The following is a 23847-nucleotide window of genomic DNA, read 5'->3' as shown; positions in this document are numbered from 1 at the left end:
GTAACCAAATTTGGCCACAAACATCCATGGGGGAAGGGGAACAGAACTTGTATAAATTTTGGCTCTGACCCCCCGGGGGCAGGAGGGGCGGGCCCCAATAGGGGAAATAGAGGTAAATCCTCTAAATCGCTACTAGTCACAGAGTTTTGAATAGAATGTAACCAAATTTGGCCACAAACATCCTTGGGGGAAGGGGAACAGAACTTGTATAAATTTTGGCTCTGATCCCCCCGGGGGGCAGGAGGGGTGGGGCCCAATAGGGGAAATAGAGGTAAATCCTCTAAATCGCTACTTGTCATAGAGTTCTGAATAGAATGTAACTAAATTTGGCCAAAAACATCCTTGGGGGAAGGGGAACAGAACTTGTATAAATTTTGGCTCTGCCCCCCCCCCCCCCCCCCCCCCCCCCCCCCCCTATTGGTTGGAGGGGTGGGGCCCAATAGGGGAAATAGAGGTAAATCCTTTAAATCGCTACTAGTCATAGAGTTCTGCAAGGAATGTAACCACATTTGGCCAGAAATATCCTTTGGAGAATCAGAACTGAGTTTTGTATAAATTTTGGCTCTGGTCCCGGGGGGACAGGAGGGGCGGGGCCCAATAGGGGAATTATAGGTAAATCCTATAAATGGTACTTGTCCTAGAGTTCTGCATGGATTGTAACCAAATTTGGTCATAAACATCCTTAAGGGAAGGGGAACAGAACTTGTATAAATATTGGCTGTGTCACCCCGGGGGCAGGAGGGGCGGGGCCCAATAGGGGAAATAGAGGTAAATCCTTAAAAACGCTACTAGTCATAGAGTTCTGCATGCATTGTAACCAAATTTGGCCACAAACATCCTTGGGGGAAGGGGAATAGAACTTGTATAAATTTTGGCTCTGACACCCCGGGGGCAGGAGAGGTGGGGCCCAATAGAGGAAATAGAGGTAAATCCTTTAAATCGCTACTAGTCATAGAGTTCTGTATGGAATGTAACCAAATTTGGCCACAAACATCCTTTCGGGCCCCATAGGGGATTTAGAGGTTAATATTAAAATTCCTTCAGAAAAGAAACAATGAACCTGTATTCAGAACATTGCTTGGCATTACAAACCAGGTGAGCGATACAGGCCCTCTGTGCCTCTTGTTGTATATATCATGACTTTCTCTAATAAAATTGATGGTAAATAAGATGACTTTTGCTATCTTCAGGTGAGACTAGATGTACTTGCACTACTTTGTGAAAACCAGAGGTCAACTGAGGTCATCAGTAAGACTGAATTTGATTTGCTGAAACAGTTTTTACCTTGGAATCTGAATAACCAATCACCGTCCTTCAGACAACATTTGTTGGCTCATCTGAAAAAAGTGAGTTTATTTTCTACATTGCTTTTGAGTTGCTAGGCTTAAAAGCTTTTGAAAATAAAACCTGTCCAAATATAACTTTCCTAAAATTTATGCATATATCTGGTAGTTGTAATGTCTAATTAACATGTACAACACAAGGTGCATGAAATGATATCTTAAGAAATTTGAAATACGAAAATAAAGAAGCGTTAAAAAATGTGATGTAGTTGTGCTGCTGAGATTTCTATTGCTGATTTATGATCAAACCCACTTTGAAGGATGCTGTTTTTATGTCTGATAGTGATTATCATGAGTGAGGGTGAGAAATCACGTGGTGTTTGTAGATTTTTATAAATGTTGGTTTGGTTACAGTTGTTGTACAGATTACAGGAGAGTCAGGTTACACTACGTAGGAACATGAAGAATCAGAAAACTGACCCAGACCTAAGGAATTCGTACAGGGTCTTACTGGATAGTTACCAAGTAAAACTTTTAATAAACCTTTGTATAGCTTATCTTCTACATATCAAGAAGGATGTATTAGCAACATATTACTAAAAAGTGATAACAAGTTTTTGATACTTTTATATTTTGATATTAAGATAATCTAATCCTAAAAGTGATGTCATTCATTGTTATATATATATATATTATTGTCACCTGTTTTATTAAAACAATTTTGATTGTCAGGATTTTGTTGTGTGGTTGGTTGAACACCAGTTCCTGTGTCTGTCCGGTTCATCCTTTGCCCGCCGTACCACCTGTCTGTCCATCCTGTCTCTAGTTATAACAACTCTCCCGTATACAGGTATAAATAGATCTATTTGTTCTTGTACTTACCTTGTCAGTAAAAAATGTCCCATTTACATTTCAACAGGAAATATCTGTAACATGAATCAATGATTCATCAGGTACATTGAATGAACGTTACATCAGAATAAACTGACATGTTTATTTGACATCAACCAACACATCTCTATGACAGCAATAGGAACAGCTCACACTTTACACTTTATGTTTTTCAAAACTCACCATGTGTTGAGCAACAGTAGCAAATCTGACCTTACACTGGATATGTATGATAAGTTATTAGATGTATTTTGTGTAAATTGTCCCCAAGTATCCATGCTTACCTATCATTATCAATCACCTCTGTTTTGTCGCCTAGGAGAGGACCTTGGATTTGACTTTGCCAGCTGTGTCCATGCCTCAAACCTACAGTCTCTCCTTGAGTGTCTCACCGACACATTCGAGGAAAACAAAATGGAGGCCACGAAGATTCTACAGTACTGCTGTCAAAATAGTAAAGACAAAAAGGTAAAATTATCAAACTGTTTTATAGGCACATTACTGACTGCAAAAGCATTCATAATCTGTAATTCAAATAAATATCTATAAAAAAGCGAGTCCAACACAGTAGTTGCTTCCAGTGAGCTGATTTTTTAATTAGATAGTTGTTGACATGTTTCGACTCTAAGGGAGTCGTCCTCGACTTAGAGTCGAAACATGTCAACAACTATCTGATTAAAAAATCAGCTCACTGGCAGGAACTACCATGTTGGACTCGCTCTTTCATATATTTACCTGGATTACCAGTGAGGCCTCTGTATTCTTTTGAATCCACAGCTGGTTCCATCAAGAATTTCTACATTTTCCATAACCAAGGACGTTGCGCCTCCACCCCCCGCTGTAATTCAAATGTTTTCTGTTTTCAATTTTTACTTTATAATTATTTTTAAAATGTAATTACATTAATATTTTTAAAATTAGATATTTTGCTCTGACTTTTGCCTGTTAGTAAAATGATCAGTTACTGTTTTCCACAGGCACTTACAGATTTAGAGCCTCTTTTTGACACGGCCTTGACCCTAGCAGCGTCAACACGACCCCAAGACTGTACCACAGCTGTCTACCTTTTTAAAGTCCTTCTGGTCCAACCAGGAATATTTGATATCCTGAAAAACTTCGAAAGATGTCAAAAAAGACTTTTCCTTACAAAACAGAGGGAATCGTTTAGTCTGCCTACAGTGGACGACAGCCAATCAGGTCGAAGTCTGTTGTTACTTTGGATACTATTATCATACCTTCTCGATCAGAAAGAGGTCGCCAAGGGAAGTCTGATCATGGCTGCTGCAAATCGACCATTGTATCCCACACTGCACTGCATTAGATACATCCTGTTTGATGTAGCATTGAAGTAAGTAAACAAAGTTTCCAAGACCATTTATTGTTTTATTTTCATTGTCACATATTATGAAGTGCTGAAACATTTCTGATGTATCAAGTAACTAAAATCCCATGTTTTTATATCTCACAAACTTTATCTGTTAAATACATACTTAGAAAAAAAAAAAATGTGGAAAGTTGAAAAACAACAGTGAATTGAAAATTTCAACTCAATTATGATTGTGATGTATGTGACATAAATCATGATTACAATAATAATATTATTTTCTTCTCTGTAGAAATCTTCCACAGAATCAGTCCCTTCCTTACTGGCAAACCTTCATACAAAACCTTATCACTGCATGTCTGGAAATCTCCGAGATCGTCTCCCCCGTCGTCCATAACACGTCACCAGAGGGCAATGTACCAGTGGAGGCCATCGGTGGTAATTTCCTTAGTAATTTAGACTTACCTGAATCTCTAAGCCTTAACAATACAGAAAACATTTGTTGTAAACTATGTAAGAATATAGATACAGCTTCACTCTGTTGACGACACAGAGCATTAGTACCGGTACACTAGGTGAGGTTTCCTGTTCTGTGTCTTTGATAGTATGTGTCAGTGAGATAGCACTATAAACTAAGCAATATTGAAATAAAACAAACACAAAACAAATCAGTGCATACAGAAAAACTGGGTAAGATTTGAGTGACCTTTTATCAGGTTACTATATAAGAATCTCATTAATAGACAAAGAACCAATGTTTGCCTGCTATTTGTATTGGATGGAAGATTTCACAAGTCTGTGTAGACATTTACAGTTACTCTGTGTTTCAGGCCTGAACCTGGACACTCTCCTGGACCCTAACAGTCTGAAGGATGCCGAGCGGAGTAAGGAGACGGTGATGTTGATGCCAGAGTACCTGGTCGTCTGCTGCTGGAGAAACATCAAGGAGGTCTCTCTTCTCCTGGGTCAGCTGAACCTGGTAACCCCCATCTCCAACCCTGAAAGGTCTGACCCCGGGGGACTCTTGTCTTGTGATCAGGTAGGCTGTCTTACATCAATTTTAACCTGCTTAACGCTTATACAGTAAAACATGTTTATTACAAACATGTTTACAACAAATTCATGGTAATAACATAATAATTATCATTCCTCTTCAAAATTCCTATGATATATTTATAACATGTGTATAATGAACTATGTTTATAACAAAGTGATATATGTGGTCCCCAGAGGTTCGTTATAATGAAGTGATTTGGTTGGTCCTCAGAGGTTTGTTATGACCATGCTGTATGTACCTTTATCAAAATCTCATTTAATGAACTTCTCTGGTGACTAATCATGAAATGTGAGGTCTTTGCTTTTCTCGCTCAGAAAAAATAATACGTTGTAATATGAACTATTTCAATCAATACTCACGACACCCGGGGATGTTTTTGCTGAACTTTTACAGGTTTTGTCTTCTATAAATGGTACAGATGTCCAGATGAATATCTGAATATTTGTTATAATGTTGCCAGATACTGGTGATGGGAGAGTACTTTAAGAAGCAGCTGCTTGAGTCGGTACATAGGGGTGCATTTGAGCTGGCGTATGCAGGCTTTGTCAAGATGGCTGACATGCTCTGGAGGTTGGAATTCTTTAGTGTATTAGATATTACAGGACATATCGTTATGATCTTAAGAAAAGTCTTAAAATGACACCAAATATTGTGCAAGATTTCACTTTAATCTGATGGCTATCAATTAAGACGATTATCTTCTATGATGAAAAGGTGAAATATCATTAAGATCCTATCAGCTATTTCTAAGGAGAGTTTATCCCTCAGATCAATTATCATCTTCATTGCAATAAAATTACTCAAAAACAATTGGGTACTCTTTAAGCATTTTCAAATTTATTTTCCTTCTAGGTCGTCTTGTGCTGAAATGAGAGTCAAGAAAATGATGAAGGTTTTTAAAGCATATGTCAAATGTATTATATTGACCTTTCCAGAAGTACCATCCAGGAGTTGCATGAGTTACCGCAGCGATGGCTCCTGGAAGTGATGACTGACATTGAAGCAGACAACCCTGAATCTAAACTGTGTTCTACTCGCCGTAGTGCTGGAGTGCCTTTCTACATACAGGTTTATTGATACCTACCTAACGTAGAAATTACTCACTTACATAACACTTATATAGATAACCATCTACATACAGGTTTATTGCTACCTACCTAAGATAGAAATTACTCACTTACATAACACTTATATAGATAACTATCTACATACAGGTTTATTGATACCTACCTAAGATAGAAATTACTCACTTACATAACACTTATATAGATAACCATCTACATACAGGTTTATTGATACCTACCTAACGTAGAAATTACTCACTTACATAACACTTATACAGATAACCATCTACATACAGGTTTATTGATACCTACCTAATGTAGAAATTACTCACTTACATAACACTTATACAGATAACCATCTACATACAGGTTTATTGATACCTACCTAATGTAGAAATTACTCACTTACATAACACTTATATAGATAACCATCTACATACAGGTTTGTTGATACCTACCTAACGTAGAAATTACTCACTTACATAACACTTATATAGATAACCATCTACATACAGGTTTATTGATACCTACCTAACGTAGAAATTACTGACTTACATAACACTTATACAGATAACCTTCTACATACAGGTTTATTGATACCTACCTAACGTAGAAATTACTCACTTACATAACACTTATACAGATAACCATCTACATACAGGTTTATTGATACCTACCTAACGTAGAAATTACTCACTTACATAACACTTATACAGATAACCTTCTACATACAGGTTTATTGATACCTACCTAACTTAGAAATTACTGACTTACATAACACTTATACAGATAACCTTCTACATACAGGTTTATTGATACCTACCTAACGTAGAAATTACTCACTTACATAACACTTGTACAGCTTACCATCTGCATACAGGTTTATTGATACCTACCTAACGTAGAAATTACTCACTTACATAACACTTATACAGATAACCATCTACATACAGGTTTATTGATACCTACCTAAGATAGAAATTACTCACTTACATAACACTTATATAGATAACCATCTACATACAGGTTTATTGATACCTACCTAACGTAGAAATTACTCACTTACATAACACTTATACAGATAACCATCTACATACAGGTTTATTGATACCTACCTAATAGATAGAAATTACTCACTTACATAACACTTATACAGATAACCATCTACATACAGGTTTATTGATACCTACCTAATGTAGAAATTACTCACTTACATAACACTTATACAGATAACCATCTACATACAGGTTTATTGATACCTACCTAATGTAGAAATTACTCACTTACATAACACTTATATAGATAACCATCTACATACAGGTTTATTGATACCTACCTAACGTAGAAATTACTGACTTACATAACACTTATATAGATAACCATCTATATACAGGTTTATTGATACCTACCTAAGATAGAAATTACTCACTTACATAACACTTATATATAGATAACCATCTACATACAGGTTTATTGATACCTACCTAATGTAGAAATTACTCACTTACATAACACTTATACAGATAACCATCTACATACAGGTTTATTGATACCTACCTAACGTAGAAATTACTCACTTACATAACACTTATACAGATAACCATCTACATACAGGTTTATTGATACCTACCTAACGTAGAAATTACTCACTTACATAACACTTATATAGATAACCATCTACATACAGGTTTATTGATACCTACCTAACGTAGAAATTACTCACTTACATAACACTTATACAGATAACCATCTACATACAGGTTTATTGATACCTACCTAATGTAGAAAATTACTCACTTACATAACACTTATACAGATAACCATCTACATACAGGTTTATTGATACCTACCTAACGTAGAAATTACTCACTTACATAACACTTATACAGATAACCTTCTACATACGGGTTTATTGATACCTACCTAACGTAGAAATTACTCACTTACATAACACTTATACAGATAACTATCTACATACAGGTTTATTGATACCTACCTAAGATAGAAATTACTCACTTACATAACACTTATATAGATAACCATCTACATACAGGTTTATTGATACCTACCTAACGTAGAAATTACTCACTTACATAACACTTATACAGATAACCATCTACATACAGGTTTATTGATACCTACCTAACTTAGAAATTACTCACTTACATAACACTTATATAGATAACCATCTACATACAGGTTTATTGATACCTACCTACTGTAGAAATTACTCACTTACATAACACTTATATAGATAACCATCTACATACAGGTTTATTGATACCTACCTAATGTAGAAATTACTCACTTACATAACACTTATACAGATAACCATCTACATACAGGTTTATTGATACCTACCTAATGTAGAAATTACTCACTTACATAACACTTATACAGATAACCATCTACATACAGGTTTATTGATACCTACCTAATGTAGAAATTACTCACTTACATAACACTTATACAGATAACCATCTACATACAGGTTTATTGATACCTACCTAACGTAGAAATTACTCACTTACATAACACTTATACAGATAACCATCTACATACAGGTTTATTGATACCTACCTAACGTAGAAAATACTCACTTACATAACACTTATACAGATAACCATCTACATACAGGTTTATTGATACCTACCTAACGTAGAAATTACTCACTTACATAACACTTATACAGATAACCATCTACATACAGGTTTATTGATACCTACCTAAGATAGAAATTACTCACTTACATAACACTTATATAGATAACCATCTACATACAGGTTTATTGATACCTACCTAAGATAGAAATTACTCACTTACATAACACTTATATAGATAACCATCTACATACAGGTTTATTGATACCTACCTAACGTAGAAATTACTCACTTACATAACACTTATACAGATAACCATCTACATACAGGTTTATTGATACCTACCTAACGTAGAAATTACTCACTTACATAACACTTATATAGATAACCATCTACATACAGGTTTATTGATACCTACCTAAGATAGAAATTACTCACTTACATAACACTTATATAGATAACCATCTACATACAGGTTTATTGATACCTACCTAACGTAGAAATTACTCACTTACATAACACTTATACAGATAACCATCTACATACAGGTTTATTGATACCTACCTAATGTAGAAATTACTCACTTACATAACACTTATACAGATAACCATCTACATACAGGTTTATTGATACCTACCTAATGTAGAAATTACTCACTTACATAACACTTATACAGATAACTATCTACATACAGGTTTATTGATACCTACCTAATGTAGAAATTACTCACTTACATAACACTTATATAGATAACCATCTACATACAGGTTTATTGATACCTACCTAACGTAGAAATTACTCACTTACATAACACTTATACAGATAACTATCTACATACAGGTTTATTGATACCTACCTAACGTAGAAATTACTCACTTACATAACACTTATATAGATAACCATCTACATACAGGTTTATTGATACCTACCTAACGTAGAAATTACTCACTTACATAACACTTATATAGATAACCATCTACATACAGGTTTATTGATACCTACCTAAGATAGAAATTACTCACTTACATAACACTTATACAGATAACCATCTACATACAGGTTTATTGATACCTACCTAACGTAGAAATTACTCACTTACATAACACTTATACAGATAACCATCTACATACAGGTTTATTGATACCTACCTAACGTAGAAATTACTCACTTACATAACACTTATACAGATAACCATCTACATACAGGTTTATTGATACCTACCTAAGATAGAAATTACTCACTTACATAACACTTATATAGATAACCATCTACATACAGGTTTATTGATACCTACCTAACGTAGAAATTACTCACTTACATAACACTTATACAGATAACTATCTACATACAGGTTTATTGATACCTACCTAACGTAGAAATTACTCACTTACATAACACTTATATAGATAACCATCTACATACAGGTTTATTGATACCTACCTAACGTAGAAATTACTCACTTACATAACACTTATACAGATAACTATCTACATACAGGTTTATTGATACCTACCTAATGTAGAAATTACTCACTTACATAACACTTATATAGATAACCATCTACATACAGGTTTATTGATACCTACCTAAGATAGAAATTACTCACTTACATAACACTTATACAGATAACCATCTACATACAGGTTTATTGATACCTACCTAAGATAGAAATTACTCACTTACATAACACTTATATAGATAACCATCTACATACAGGTTTATTGATACCTACCTAACGTAGAAATTACTCACTTACATAACACTTATACAGATAACCATCTACATACAGGTTTATTGATACCTACCTAAGATAGAAATTACTCACTTACATAACACTTATATAGATAACCATCTACATACAGGTTTATTGATACCTACCTAACGTAGAAATTACTCACTTACATAACACTTATATAGATAACCATCTACACACAGGTTTATTGATACCTACCTAAGATAGAAATTACTCACCTATCCCAGGAATCCTCATTTACAGAAAATCAGGTTTTCTTGACTAGATTTCATAGAAATATATTAAATCCAAGATTTCATTACTGAATTGTCTTTTTTCCAAAATCAAAGTCTGTTGATGGCATTAAATGTTTTGTGTACGTGTTAAGATTGTGCATGACTGCTCAATCACCTAATCAATATTTGTAACGTATGTCAAATGTTTCTTTATAATATGTACTTAACAGTTATTTTGTCTGGAGATAAGTATAGGAGTTTGGTTGGAGTGGTGATTTCTCAGTAACTAATGTTGTATATTACAGACCTTAGTTACAACTGAGCCAACCAGTACTGGCCGACCATGCTTTAAACAGGCCATGACGGATCTTCTCAACATGGCATTGTTAGACAATAAAGGCCAGGAATCAGTCTCAAATCCTCAGGTATATCAGAGTCTCCAATATCATACAAGTACCAATACTTTTTCTGAGTTGTAACCCAGAGTACTGATAATACAGGAAGGTGTGAGGTGGGGGGCAGGTCAACATACCCAAATGATGTGTGTACCATTTAGCGTCAATTAATTCTACCTTTCGGTGATTGTGACATCACAAAAATTACATCAAAATATGACGTCACAACTGTAAATAGTGCTTCACCCCGTTATCTCAATATTACATGTATATTCTCACTACTAACTCCCAGAGTACAATTAAATAAATGTAATAAAAAACCAGGCTTTTATAATGGGGTCAGTGTAAATAAATGAGATACTGATTAAAAAACTTATTTGATTTAATAATATTCATTGAATTATAGTTATCAGATGAAACAAAAGAAAACTCAATAACAGAATTTTTAACTATAATTGAATTATCCAATTTTTTACTTTGTGTAATACTTTGTTATCTGGTCAAATTGTTTTCATTTAAATAGATTTTAACTGAAGATTTAAATACATAAGAAAATTTGAAGGTGCATATTCATTTTTTTCCATTAATTGATTTTGATATTCGATGCTAGTTGAACTAGGTTTCTATTTTCTTTAATTATGTCATAATTAATTCACAATACAACTTGTGTTATGCATATTACATGTATATATTCACTACTAACTTCCAGAATACAATAAAAAAAAATGTAATAAAAGAGAAGGCTTTTATGATGGGGTCAGTGTAAATAAATGATATACTGATTAGATATTTCATTACATTATATATGATATTGTATATTAATTGTGATATTGATAAAAAATGAACTAACTAAATGAATTAAATATTCATAATTGAAAATAACTTGCCATATTTAGATAATAATTTTATGAATAACTAAAACGTGTAATTCAATAATTTATGATAAAATTGCCACAAATATGGTAAAGTAAATGTTATACCTGTGAGCAGCTTGTGGTATATACAACATGTACACTGTATGTGGTGTCCCCTGTGTGACATGAGGCTTGGGTCGGGGTGGGAGAGGGGCTGGCTTACCTAACTCTGTCACTGGGTAGTACAACTGTATAGGTGACAGGGAAACTGATACACTGTTAATACCTACTCAACAGAACTCTACCCATACCTGTCAAAATATCATACCTTCTCAACAAACCTTGCCCAAAAATAAAAAATGACATTTGATTTTTGTCACAGTTTGCCACTTTGAGGAAATATTTGAAATGAAACATTGAGAAAGGTGTTGATAAAACAATCAAAAGTTTGCCACTTTGAGGAAATATATTAAAGTGATATATAAGAATGATTTATTTAATTAAATTCATTTGTTATCTAGTTTACCTGATTAGCCACACAGAAAAAAATATTTGAATAATCTCTTAATCAATGCGTATGATTTTTTAGGTACATGCTTTGAATACACTGAGGTCATTGTACCGCGACACGAGACTCGCTGATGACGTGGCTCCATTTGTTGCTGATGGTTTACGTGCAGCCATATTAGGTTTTCAGAATCCTTTCTGGGCAGTGAGTTACTTTTGTTATATTTGAAATATAGTTAGATTCTTATATCTTAATATGTAGTTCTAAAAACAATAAACATACAAAATTTGACATTTTTCATATTATATCAACTTTTTTTCATTCTTTTCGTTATGAAAATTATTTATGATTAAGTCACATTTTTATTGTAGAATTATAATACTATTAGAGATGTGAACCAAGTATTTCTATTTTTGTTTGATAGGTGCGTAATTCTGCAACCCTTTTGCTGAGTGCCCTAATAACTCGTATTTTTGGAGTGAAGAGAAGTAAAGATGAAGGGACAGTGTCCAAGAAAAACTGGTAAGTTTACTGTCGCCATGTTTTAGATATAAAAAATCAAGTCTGGTTATAAATTCTTTATTATAAAGATCCCAGAGGCAATGTGTAAAAATGAATGGTGTTTGTGTCTGTCCTTGGGCGTTACAAGGATGGTACAAGATATACAGGTATATACATAGATACATATACAGATAAGTAACATGCCTAGCAGTATCGGCTATAGAACCAGGACAATTAGACAATTATAAATCAATTAATTACTGCGGGCAGCAGGTACTATTGTTTCTTCTTCCTGTCTGTGTAAGACAAGATATAATGTTTGTGATGCTAAATATAGCGACAGTTTAAAAAAATAATAATCTAATAAATTTCTCTTTATTTTAAAAATAAACTTAATTTACACAAAGTTTGATTAGTTAAAATATTTGTTAAATATTTATATTTGTTATGAAAGTTGATATTTAGAAGTAATTATTGTCTGATAAAGGTATAAAAAATAAAGTATTTAGGGTAAAAATTTACAATGGCTGTTATATGGTGTTAGGTAAATTGTTAAACTTAAATAATGTACAACTTTATAGTTAACTGTTAATTACATATCAAGATTTATATAGGCTTAGCCTGTTAGCTAATCCATTTATATGTATTTGCATGTAATAAAACTTGTTGAAATGAAATTAATTACATATTATATAAGAATTATTGAAATAAAAAAAAAATCAATTCATTCACTTCATAAACTACTGCTGTCTGTATAAATATACATAGATTATGAATTTGAACAGTTGAAAAATGATTTAGAATTATATTTGACATTTAAATTTAATTTGTATTTTGTTAACATCAAATTACACTTTTAGCTTGCACCAATATACAGTAGTTTTGACATTTTGAAATCAATAACTTTTACATAAAACAGTGAAGATATTGTTATATTTTAATTTTGTATCCTTTGATATTGATTATTTTGACTTCACACCATTAACATTAAGATATTGAGGTTAAGTAGTTGTGATATACAAACAGCTTGCCAAATAAGATTAACATTAGTACCATGATATCCTCTACAGAAGGACTTATTGGTATGATTACAACTGATTAATACATTAATTAGCTACATACATGTCAAGTAGCATGTTCAGTACCAGATAGGGACATGCAGTTACAGGTGTGAAAACACAGGTAGATCCCCAGGGATACCAGCTTACCTGGGCACACTTAACCACACTTAGCTGGTCTCAGGTAAAGACACAAGTTCAGCCCTAAGCTGACACCTGCCACAGGCTAGTCAAAGCTGTGCTCTGATTGGTCCAAATCACCAGCTCTGGCCTTACCTGAGTTTTGATTGGCTCAGCCCCAGACATAAATTTTTAATTGTTACATGTTGTCATTGTTCTGTTTACCTGTAATTCTATTAAGAATTATTTTTTTGGAACAATTCAAAATACCTGATTACAATTTATGGTCTGAGTTTGCTTGTGTCAAGGTGAGTGACCACTGACCAAGACTGACCAGGATGTATATAAGCTGGTCTGGACCCAAGTGGTCAGTATCAAACAAGATTTCTAACTGTAAAGACATAAGTGATAATAAGATAAACAGAAACATCATGTATTTGGATATAACCTTTAGTTCGGGCGGTGGTGTGTTTAAACGTCGCAAGTCCATCAGTGCTAAGTGTGTTCTCGACATCACTCTTAACCCCGGATTAGCTGGAGCTTCCATCGATAGAATCGACCAGTTTGATAAAGTCTTGAAAAAGCGCAACAGCAGACGAAGGAAGAGTTTAGAACACACCTGCCTGAAGAAATTGTCGAAAACTAACCACAGTTGTGTTTCAGATTTACACCACTCTCTGGCAGCCATCGAGATCGAAACCTGTAACCGCCTATCCACTACGTGTAGTGAGGAGGACATCCATGATAGTGATGAAGATACTGTAGGATACATCTCGTCCTGGGCCGTATCCTTTGATAAACTTCTACAGTGTAAGGGCGGTATATCTGTGTTCACCGAATTTCTGAGGAAAGAATTCAGCGAGGAAAATATTCTGTTTTGGAGAACTTGTGAACAGTACAAGAGTATTAGTGATCCTGATCAGAGGAAAGCTGCTGCCACAGACATTTATGATAAGTACATATCGGAGGCTGCTTTTGATGCTGTGAATGTTGACCATACTACCAGACAACAAGTCGAGCATGAACTTCTCCATCCTGGTCCTTCAATGTTCAACCAACCACAACAGGAGATCTACAGACTCATGAAAACAGACAGTTACCGACGATTTCTTAAATCTGAGCTGTACAAAACCTATTTGATGCGTGAGATGAACAATGAACCTCTTGGCCTTCCAAAGGATGACTTTCAAGGTATTCTAGGTAATAAAGAACTAAAAGAAAAGAAAACCAAAGGAAAGGGACGCTTGTCACTGTTGCCATGGAAACAGAAGCCATTGAAACAAGGTGTGAAAGCTAAGTCTGACTCTGATCTTAAGAAAAATACCTGCAGCACTATGACCACTTTTGACTCTGATCTAAAGACCCATCGCTGTATCTCTGCCTCCTCAGACTCTGTATACGGTACAACCGCAACACGACCTGGACTCCCTATCGACCTTGAAACCTTCCACAAGGAGATGAAAGCTAACAACAATGAGGTAAGCATACTTGATAGGGTTTCTTGTTAAATGATGGAAGATAGTTAAGAAACAAATTGTTTAATTTTAAAATAATTTCATTTTTAACCTTTTGTAATGTTTATACAATATCAGAAATGGGAGCTAGACTTTGGTAGACATTTTTACCTCTTTTCTTAACAAATACAATTCCATATCCAGTTAAACTCTTTCCATGGAACAATCATAAAAACAACATCATATTAGTAATATTTCTTGTTTTAAATGATAATGTTTATTAAGATAGTGTTCTAATTTTACATATTTTTTTTAAAAGGATTCCAAGGATAAGACAGATGACTACCAATTCTGCCGTGTGACATTACCTGATGGATCGACGACTGTGGTGAGTGCTAAGCCTGGTCAGACCATAGAGACAGTGTTAGGACGACTTTGTACCAGACGTGGCGTCCCGTACAGAATGATTGACGTTGTCCTAGCCGGATCAACAAAATGTTTGGACCTCAAGGAGGATATCTCTACGCTGGCGTCCAAAGAGATTGTTATTAACAGCAGGGTAATGTTTTGTGTTGAACTTCCTAACGGGAAATCCATAGGTGTGAAGTCCAAGCCTAATCGCTCTATTGGAGATGTTCTGAGACCGGTTCTCAACAAACACGATGTCAGACTAAACCAGGTGTGTGTACAGCTGTCAGGACACAGGGCAAGGATACTGGATATTAACCTCGACGCTAACGTGGCTACCATAGACAATCGCCGTCTGCTTCTCAAACAGGACGCCATACCCGTGGTTAATAGACGGAGATCCTCCATCTTGGGCTTCATCTCCGGGAAAAAGGACAGCAGGAACGACCAACCAGAGGGGAGAACTCTTTTGGAGAGTGAGGTTTGATTCAGTGACGATTCAAAAACTTGAACTAGAAAAACTTTATTGTGATATGTACATCAATAGACCATTCTAGCTCCAAAGACATTGGCTAACATCAATGTTAACTGTTTATTGTGCTACGTGATTTAGTGCTACACCAAACAGACTGTGATAAATGTGTACATGAAAGGATTTTAAATGTACAGCATTTAAAAATGATAGTAAACATTAAAATATCAAGAAATATATTTTTAGCCTCTGTGTGTTTTATGGATTCCATGGAAACTTATGTAGATATTGACCCTACATTCCATCAGATCAGATTGGTTGGTAAAACATTATCCATTGAATGTACAGTACAGTATGGTTACACCTTCATCAGTTAGTTCTATACAAAAACAAAATGTTCATTGAATATTTATGTTAAAGTTTGAGAATAAGCTAAAATTAAGTATAGCGAAAAAAGTACATTCATGTGATAATGATTTATCAATCAGAGAAATTGATCTGATCTTGATCCAGATATGACTATATGGTAGTACTCTACACATGGCCAGATGTGTATCCAATATGACATATATTCCACAATAATGACTAGATATTCATAATGGATATCCAAAAACATGACAGATTCAACTGTATGACAAGATATGGAGTCCATAACATGACCAGAAATTGAACAGTATAACTAGATACATGGTAAATGCCATGACTGGATATTATTTTATAGCCCTCTGTAGATATAATTTATTAAACCAAATGGATCTTAATCTGTCTCTTTGTCCATCTATCTGCCTACATGTATCAAAGTATTGGTTTCCAGACAATATGTCAATTTCGAGATACGAAAATGACATGGGTAAAATACTATAAGACTCTTTCATATGTGGATATGAAGGATAGGGATATTCTACCCGAGGGTCACAAAAATGTAGTAAAACCCGAGGCTTGCCGAGGGTTTTGCAACATTTTGTGATCCCGAGGGTAGAATATCCCTATCCTTCATATCCACTTATGAAAGAGTATTTTTCTTTCATACCACGACGTTTTACTGCAATTTTACAACTATAATATCCCGCCATTTTGAAATAAATTCGAAGAAATCCACGACTGGAAGTCAATTTCCATACATGAAAAATTAAGTGATATTTTCAACACAAATTCCGTTGCTTGCATCTTTTATAGTAAAACCAGTCAATTTTGTGAAAAAAATGTTAAAATTTTACCGAGGAAATAGAGATTTTGTTGACGCCGTGACGTCACGAGGCTTTATTGCATGGGTAGCCATGCAATACAGCCTCAGGCGACATGCGTGTATTGCCCTAGACCAGCCAGTATTACACGTGTAGGTATGAAAGAATTGATTATATAGTACCACCTTCCAGTGATTGTGACATCATAGTTAGACATGATTTTTGTAATGTCACAATTGATGGTAAATCATACTTTGTCTGTATTGTTCTTGTATCTCAAAATTGGCATATTACTTGTCAATGAGAAATGATAATTAGACTCAAGTAAAAGGAATATAAATGCTTTGGGCTCTTTTTGGCCCCTAGACTCATCAGGCTTTTAAATTAAGTGTGCAGAAATGTAGTTAGTAAGTTCCTCCAACGGAGTGTTTTTGCTCTGCTACTTCTTCTTCATCTTTTTCCGCTGTGACTTTTTCCGACCATTTCATCGAAAACTATAAGTTGGATCGCTCTTAGGTCGTTTCTGGTGACCTGCAGATGTGTCGACCGGTTTCATCTTTTCCGACCAGCATCCAAGATGGCCGCCACAGCCTTTCATTGTACAAAATTGAACTGTTTATAGATATTTAACTTCTGGTTTGATTTGCCTGGAATCGGTTTCAATATGTAGTTTAAATCAAATTCTAAATTTTTAAAGTGTAAAATACAATAATTATGAGTAAAAAAAAATAATTTTGTGACTATTTCAAATTCTCTTCTGCAAAATAATATTTATTCACCTGTAAAAGATGTTACATCATTATTCATGGGAGGTCACTCTTGTCAAATTAGGCTCTGTGGAGATTGGGGGAACTTTATGCGACGACACCCGTCACAATTGGATTTTGTTGTATTTGAAATATTTCTAGTACATCCCTGATTCAATTGTAATGGAAGTTTTATAATTATGCAGCTCTAGCTGTCATGGTAACCAACCAAAATATGCAAAGTAAACTTTGAAAATGTTGTAAAATGTTGTCATTGTTTGCCTATTTTTTGATACTGATAGTTACAAAATAAAAACAATAGAGCACAATCTAAACAAACTTATTATTTTCTGAAGATAAGTACACATCTCAGATACATCTTTAGAAGAATTATAAATTTTGTTCAAGGATGCATGTTATAGTTTCTAGATGAAAAACTAAGCAAAAAATGATCAAAATTAGCCACATTTTCATAATTTATGCATGTTTAGTGTTAAGAATGGTTACCATAGCACATGCATGCGCATGCAGCTGCAATGAAACACGGGCATCATACCTTTTGTATCAAGCATGTATTCGATAGATGAAATTCAATGCGTTTATTTTGTATATGTATCATTTATGTATTCCTATATTTCCCCCACAGCCAGACAGGTCGGGCCTTCTTCCACCGGTATCCCTCTCTCTACAAGTTCCTGTTGGACCAGCTCGCAGAGGCAACTGAAAATATTGGGTAGGTCACCACCATTTGTCACAGCAAATTACTTGATTTTTACATGTGAATATAGTGAAACATTTTTAAAATTTAGGGCAAGAAAATTTTATGAACCCTTTTGTCAGAAAAAAACATTTTAATGGTTTAACCTGACAACAAGACTCTGAAATTAAAAAAATCTCTTCTATCTTTAGATAGATTTTACTTTCACTAACTGTTGTGTTATTTGTCAAATATATTACTGTAACCCAACTTATTTTCACATTTTTCATGGTTGAGTAGGAATTGCGAAAAGTATTTGCCATTAATCTTTTTTAAAACATATACATAATGCAGCTAAATGAGTTTCAATCACAGAAATGAATGGCAGTGAAAAAGTCTTTAGACACAAAATCGCTAAATTAAATCATCATGAAAACAAGTTGATTGGCAGTGTATGGGCAGTATACCCTGGTGTCCCTGTGGAAGGCAGATGTTTTAGGCTATTACTCTGATGTTCAATGCTTCTCATTTAATAACAACAATGCAGACAGAAGCTAAACCTTTCCTACATTTAATATATGATATTTAAACATATGGTAATTTTCCTGACCTTTTCCCCACACAGGAACTCAGATGGCACTTTGTACCTCCATCCATCACTCTACCCTATACTGATGGTCCTCGGCAGATTGTTCCCATCTCACCTAGAGGGCGCTGACACCAGCCTCAATCTGGCCGCATTCATACCCTATGTCATAAAGTATGTATGGCTTCATAGTCTTCATTCATGTATATATGACTAAACCAATACCTACGGTCCTAAAAGTCCAGATTCTGAATTGTTTTTTCATACCTTTATCCAAAAAGAAGTCATACTTGGTAATAAACTGATGTCTAATAAAGCTGATGACTGATAGCCAAATAAATCTACATCTGCTGATAAGTCTACCGATATGTCTGGCAATAAATCTGTGTCTGGTAGAAGTTTTATTAATGTCCAATGTAATTCAATAAAATTACTACTGTACAGTATACAACTGTATACCACCATTATGCTATCAATATAATGTGACTGTCAAACTATTGCCAGGTATATAAGTTAGGGTGTCATCAAAATAAAATAAAAATATATTTTGACACAAGCTTTGACCTGGATTGATACAAGTTCTAGTAACAGATATCTCTGACTTATTAGATGCAGTTCCAGTGCCGTATATAAGACCAGGATTATGTCAGCGAAGGCTCTACACCCATTGGTCCTCCCAGATCAGCTGACCTCGGTACTGACACAACTATTGGACATGCTTCCTGATTCTGTCACAAAAACAACCAATCAGAATCTCATCCATGGCGTTCTGCCCCAGGTTTGTGTATAGTTATAGTGACAGAATGCTTTATTTCACCAAAGAGCTAGCTGACTAATAGTATCTTATTACTACTGACAGATTTCCATATGTACATACATGTACAATATATATAAATGAACAAAGCATATCATGATCATTAAAATAGGCCTATAAGGGTCAAAGATGATTCCTTCTGACAGCAAGATTCCATTTGTTATTTTCCTTTGAAATGTTATTTGTACCTCAGAAAAGAAGACAAGTTTGGATTATATCTGCATCACAACGCCACATTTGTGTAAGACTGGTGCATTCACATTGATGCTATATTCTAGCATGTTTAGTCCATAGCTGTGTTTCACAACTTATAATATGTACCCATAGATTCACCAGCTGACTCAGAACCTTAACAGTGTTAGTGAAATGGTCAAGCTCCAAGCCGGTCAGTTGCTGTTGTCAAAGTGGTGTGACAAGATCTGGCTCATTACAAGGTAATAACGCTTATAATATCTGGCTTTAGGATTTATTGGAAACATGTTAAAGGTACGCATGGCAATATTGAGTCTTTGAGTATACACACTATCCATTCCTTAAAATAAAGCCCTATAAAATAAACTGCAGTAGTAATTTGCAAATGGGAAAAAGGTTATTAGAATTGGTATATGTAAATAGACTGGTTTATCATAAATATTTTGTATTATCTTCATTGTAGATGTCCATTGATAAGGTAAAGTAAGGTAAAATTAGTGGTCACTTATTGGCGTTCAGGTGCTTGTACTTCAGTGTTAAATCTTCAAGTACATTTTTATAGTTATGATTTTGTTGTTTTCTAGGAGAAACATGTGTTTTATGACCAGAACCGAAGCTCTGAATGTAACACGGAAAATCATGAAAATCTACTCTACATCTGAAGATGTCAGAATATTGGGGACACTAAAGGTTATAAGAGAACAGTATGTAAAAGTGTTACAACAAGAACTTGACCTTTTTGACCTCAAGGACCAACTACAATTAGCTGGCTTCACTGAGTTTATTGTAACAGTAGCCAGACTAGAACTGATGTCAGACCATGTAAAGGGAGGTAACTCCAGTATAATCTCTCTCCTCAGTAAGTTACTATTGTGTGGGTACTATGAAGTAAGAATGATAGTGTTACTGTTTATCCGTGATATTTTCTGTGGTGGACAGTCCGAAGACTCTCCGGATGATGCCAGGATGCCAGTGTTTCACGCAGTGGACGTCTCCCGGGAGTTAAGTGGTGACCAGCTGGACTGTGTTAGATGTGAAATCGGAAAATCAGTAGAAATCCTGGATCTACTGATCCGACGAGCCATGTCAGTGGAGGATCACTACGAATGTATCATACAGGTATGTAAATTGATACATATCATACAGGTAAACCGATGTAACATACAAGTATGTAAACCATATCACACAGGTAAACCGATATATCATACAAGTACCTATGTAAACTGATATATATCACACAGGTAAACCAATGTATATCATACAGGTAAACTAATGTATATCATACAGGTAAACAAATATATATCACACAGGTAAACCAATGTATATCTTACAGGTAAACCAATGTATATCATACAGGTAAACAAATATATATCACACAGGTAAACCAATGTATATCATACAGGTAAACCAATGTATATCATACAGGTAAACAAATATATATCACACAGGTAAACCAATATATATCACACAGGTAAACCAATGTATATCATACAGGTAAACAAATATATATCACACAGGTAAACCAATGTATATCATACAGGTAAACCAGTGTATCATACAGGTAAACCAATGTATATCATACAAGTAAACCAATGTATATCATACAGGTAAACAAATATATATCACACAGGTAAACCAGTGTATCATACAGGTATGAAAACCAATTTCTTTCATACCTACATGTGTAATACTGGCTGGTCTAGGGCAATACACTCATGCTGCCTGAAGCTGTATTGCATGGCTACCCATGCAATAAAGCCTCGTGACGTCACAGCATAAAAAAATTACTACCTTTTTGGTACAATTTTAACAAAGCAGGCCTCGAGTTTTACAACATTTTGTAACCCTCGGGTAGAATATCCCTATCCTTCATATCCACATATGAACATATGAAAGCGTCTTATAATATATCGTACAGGTAAATCAATGTATCATACAGATAATAAATTAATATATATCGTACAGGTAAATCAATGTATCATACAGGTATATAAATTAATATATATCGTACCTTCGCCCACCCACCCCCCCCCCCCCCCCCCCCCCCCCCCCTTTTTTGCCAAGTGTCAAGTGTTTCCTAATACGATCAAGCACGTAATATTCAAACCTTTGATAATGAAAATTCAATACACACTAACTAGAATAAAAATGTCCATCAAGGGATTATACTATTTCAAAAAATGCTTCTTAACAGATTAATTTGTTTATATGTCTTAGCAAGACAATCAATTCATTATTATTTTGAGTTACACAACAATATGCTGATGGTGTGAATCCGGTATATTCAGATCGAGCTGGGTTGCATAATGTTAAGACGACACTCACAATTATCATTTCTAAATGCAGGTAACTTTAAATCGAAAAATTAATGTGTTAAGAATGCTTAAAAATCATAAAAATACAAGACCCCACAAAAACCTTAATCACGCGCCTACGGCACTCGTAGGCGCTCGCATATTCAACAAAATGTATCGTAAAACTCATTTCAGCCATTCTAAATCCTAAAATCTTTTCTCAGGGGAGAACCCAGGACCTCCCAAACAACAAAATCTCATGCCTTCGGTGCTCATATATTCATCAAAATTCATTGTAAAACTTATCTCAGCCATTCTTAATCGTACATTTTTTCCCAGGGGGAGACCCCCGGATCCCCCAAACACCAAAAACTCCTTCGGCGTTCGAAAAATCATCAAATATATTGTAGAACTCTCTAACAATCTAAGGTGCAATATTTTCCAGGGGATACCACAGTACCCCCCAAACCTGTACGCTAATTTGCGTATTCATTAATTTTCAGTTAACGACACCACTGTCTATAGATATGTACAAGGATTATATGTAATAATATATGAGGGTGCGGCGAGCGTGAGTGTAGGGAGGGGGGGTTACGAAATATTGAGGACCTTTGCCCCCCAATTACGTTTCATCTTTAATTCCTACGCCACTGCAATGTATCATACAGGTAAATAAACCAATTTATATCATACAGGTAAAGCAATGTATGTCATTCAGGTAGAAAATCATATCATACAGGTAAACAATTATATCATACAGGTAGACATATCATACAGGTAGACAATTATATCATACAGGTAAATCAACACTGTAAACAAACCTAATTTGTAACAATCAAATTTAAGTGCATAATTGATTTTGAATAAGTTAGCACAGTTATAAGAAAGACTTGTAAAATCTACAAATAATGCAATTATATTTTAGCGTGAAATGTGTTTGATTACTGATTAAATATGTATGTTTGCAATTTATCACATAATTGACCGTCCAGCCATGTCATATGCCCATGTCATAAATATCGTAAGACACATGTGTAATAACACTATTATGTCGTCACAGGTAGTTTTGACGTCATAATATACATATGATGTTGCATGACATCATCCAAGCCAGATTTCTACTATTTTATATTGAGAAGAAATTCAAAGTTTTGCATATAGTAATGTGATAAAATAGAATCTTACACTCATGACTATGCGATATGGAATTTATCAAACTCATTAAATAATTTGATATCAAATTATTGAACTCGTAAAATAAATTTGATATCACATAGTCACTCATGTAACATCCTTTATGTATCGTGCAATTTATCATATATATATATATATTGATTCTGGCTGCATGTTTTTCAGTTATTTTTGAAAATAAATATG

The 23847-nt window shown here is 34.6% G+C and overlaps 2 protein-coding genes across 6 annotated transcripts in view; both read left to right on the top strand.

Annotated features, from left to right (window-relative positions):
• The window catches only part of LOC138318975 (tRNA (32-2'-O)-methyltransferase regulator THADA-like), a 121898-nt gene that overhangs the window by 15349 nt on the left and 82702 nt on the right, over positions 1-23847 (top strand). For all 5 annotated transcript variants that reach the window (XR_011207936.1, XM_069261830.1, XM_069261829.1 and 2 more), the window contains exons 17-33: positions 1191-1346; positions 1698-1808; positions 2016-2133; positions 2494-2642; positions 3152-3522; positions 3791-3936; positions 4329-4537; positions 5016-5125; positions 5491-5623; positions 10493-10612; positions 12026-12148; positions 12369-12466; positions 18534-18620; positions 19210-19344; positions 19780-19948; positions 20312-20418; positions 20761-21295. Coding sequence is in view for 4 of the 5 variants with exons in the window: in XM_069261830.1 (XP_069117931.1) it covers positions 1191-1346; positions 1698-1808; positions 2016-2133; positions 2494-2642; positions 3152-3522; positions 3791-3936; positions 4329-4537; positions 5016-5125; positions 5491-5623; positions 10493-10612; positions 12026-12148; positions 12369-12466; positions 18534-18620; positions 19210-19344; positions 19780-19948; positions 20312-20418; positions 20761-21295 (2877 nt within the window). In the remaining variant the exon portion in view is untranslated. The remainder of the gene's footprint in view (positions 1-1190; positions 1347-1697; positions 1809-2015; positions 2134-2493; positions 2643-3151; positions 3523-3790; positions 3937-4328; positions 4538-5015; positions 5126-5490; positions 5624-10492; positions 10613-12025; positions 12149-12368; positions 12467-18533; positions 18621-19209; positions 19345-19779; positions 19949-20311; positions 20419-20760; positions 21296-23847) is intronic.
• LOC138318977 (regulator of G-protein signaling loco-like) lies at positions 13328-16246 on the top strand. The gene is made up of 2 exons (XM_069261833.1): positions 13328-15101; positions 15397-16246. Exons 1-2 carry the CDS (start codon positions 13962-13964, stop codon positions 15970-15972), a joined length of 1716 nt encoding a protein of 571 aa, XP_069117934.1. The 5' UTR covers positions 13328-13961; the 3' UTR covers positions 15973-16246.

Source organism: Argopecten irradians, chromosome 3 (genome assembly GCF_041381155.1).
Source record: "Argopecten irradians isolate NY chromosome 3, Ai_NY, whole genome shotgun sequence".
Classification (NCBI taxonomy): Eukaryota; Metazoa; Mollusca; class Bivalvia; order Pectinida; family Pectinidae; genus Argopecten; species Argopecten irradians.
The sequence above is the reverse complement of the archived record's forward strand: the minus strand, read 5'-3'. Positions and strand labels throughout refer to the sequence as shown.

What these genes read in the sequence shown, in the direction of transcription:
- LOC138318977 (XM_069261833.1), top strand. Translation starts at nt 13,962, where the DNA reads ATGTATATAAGCTGGTCTGGACCCAAGTGGTCAGTATCAAACAAGATT. An exon ending in TGAAAGCTAACAACAATGAG is followed by an intron (nt 15,102 to 15,396) that starts GTAAGCATACTT and finishes TTTTTTTAAAAG; the next exon opens with GATTCCAAGGATAAGACAGA.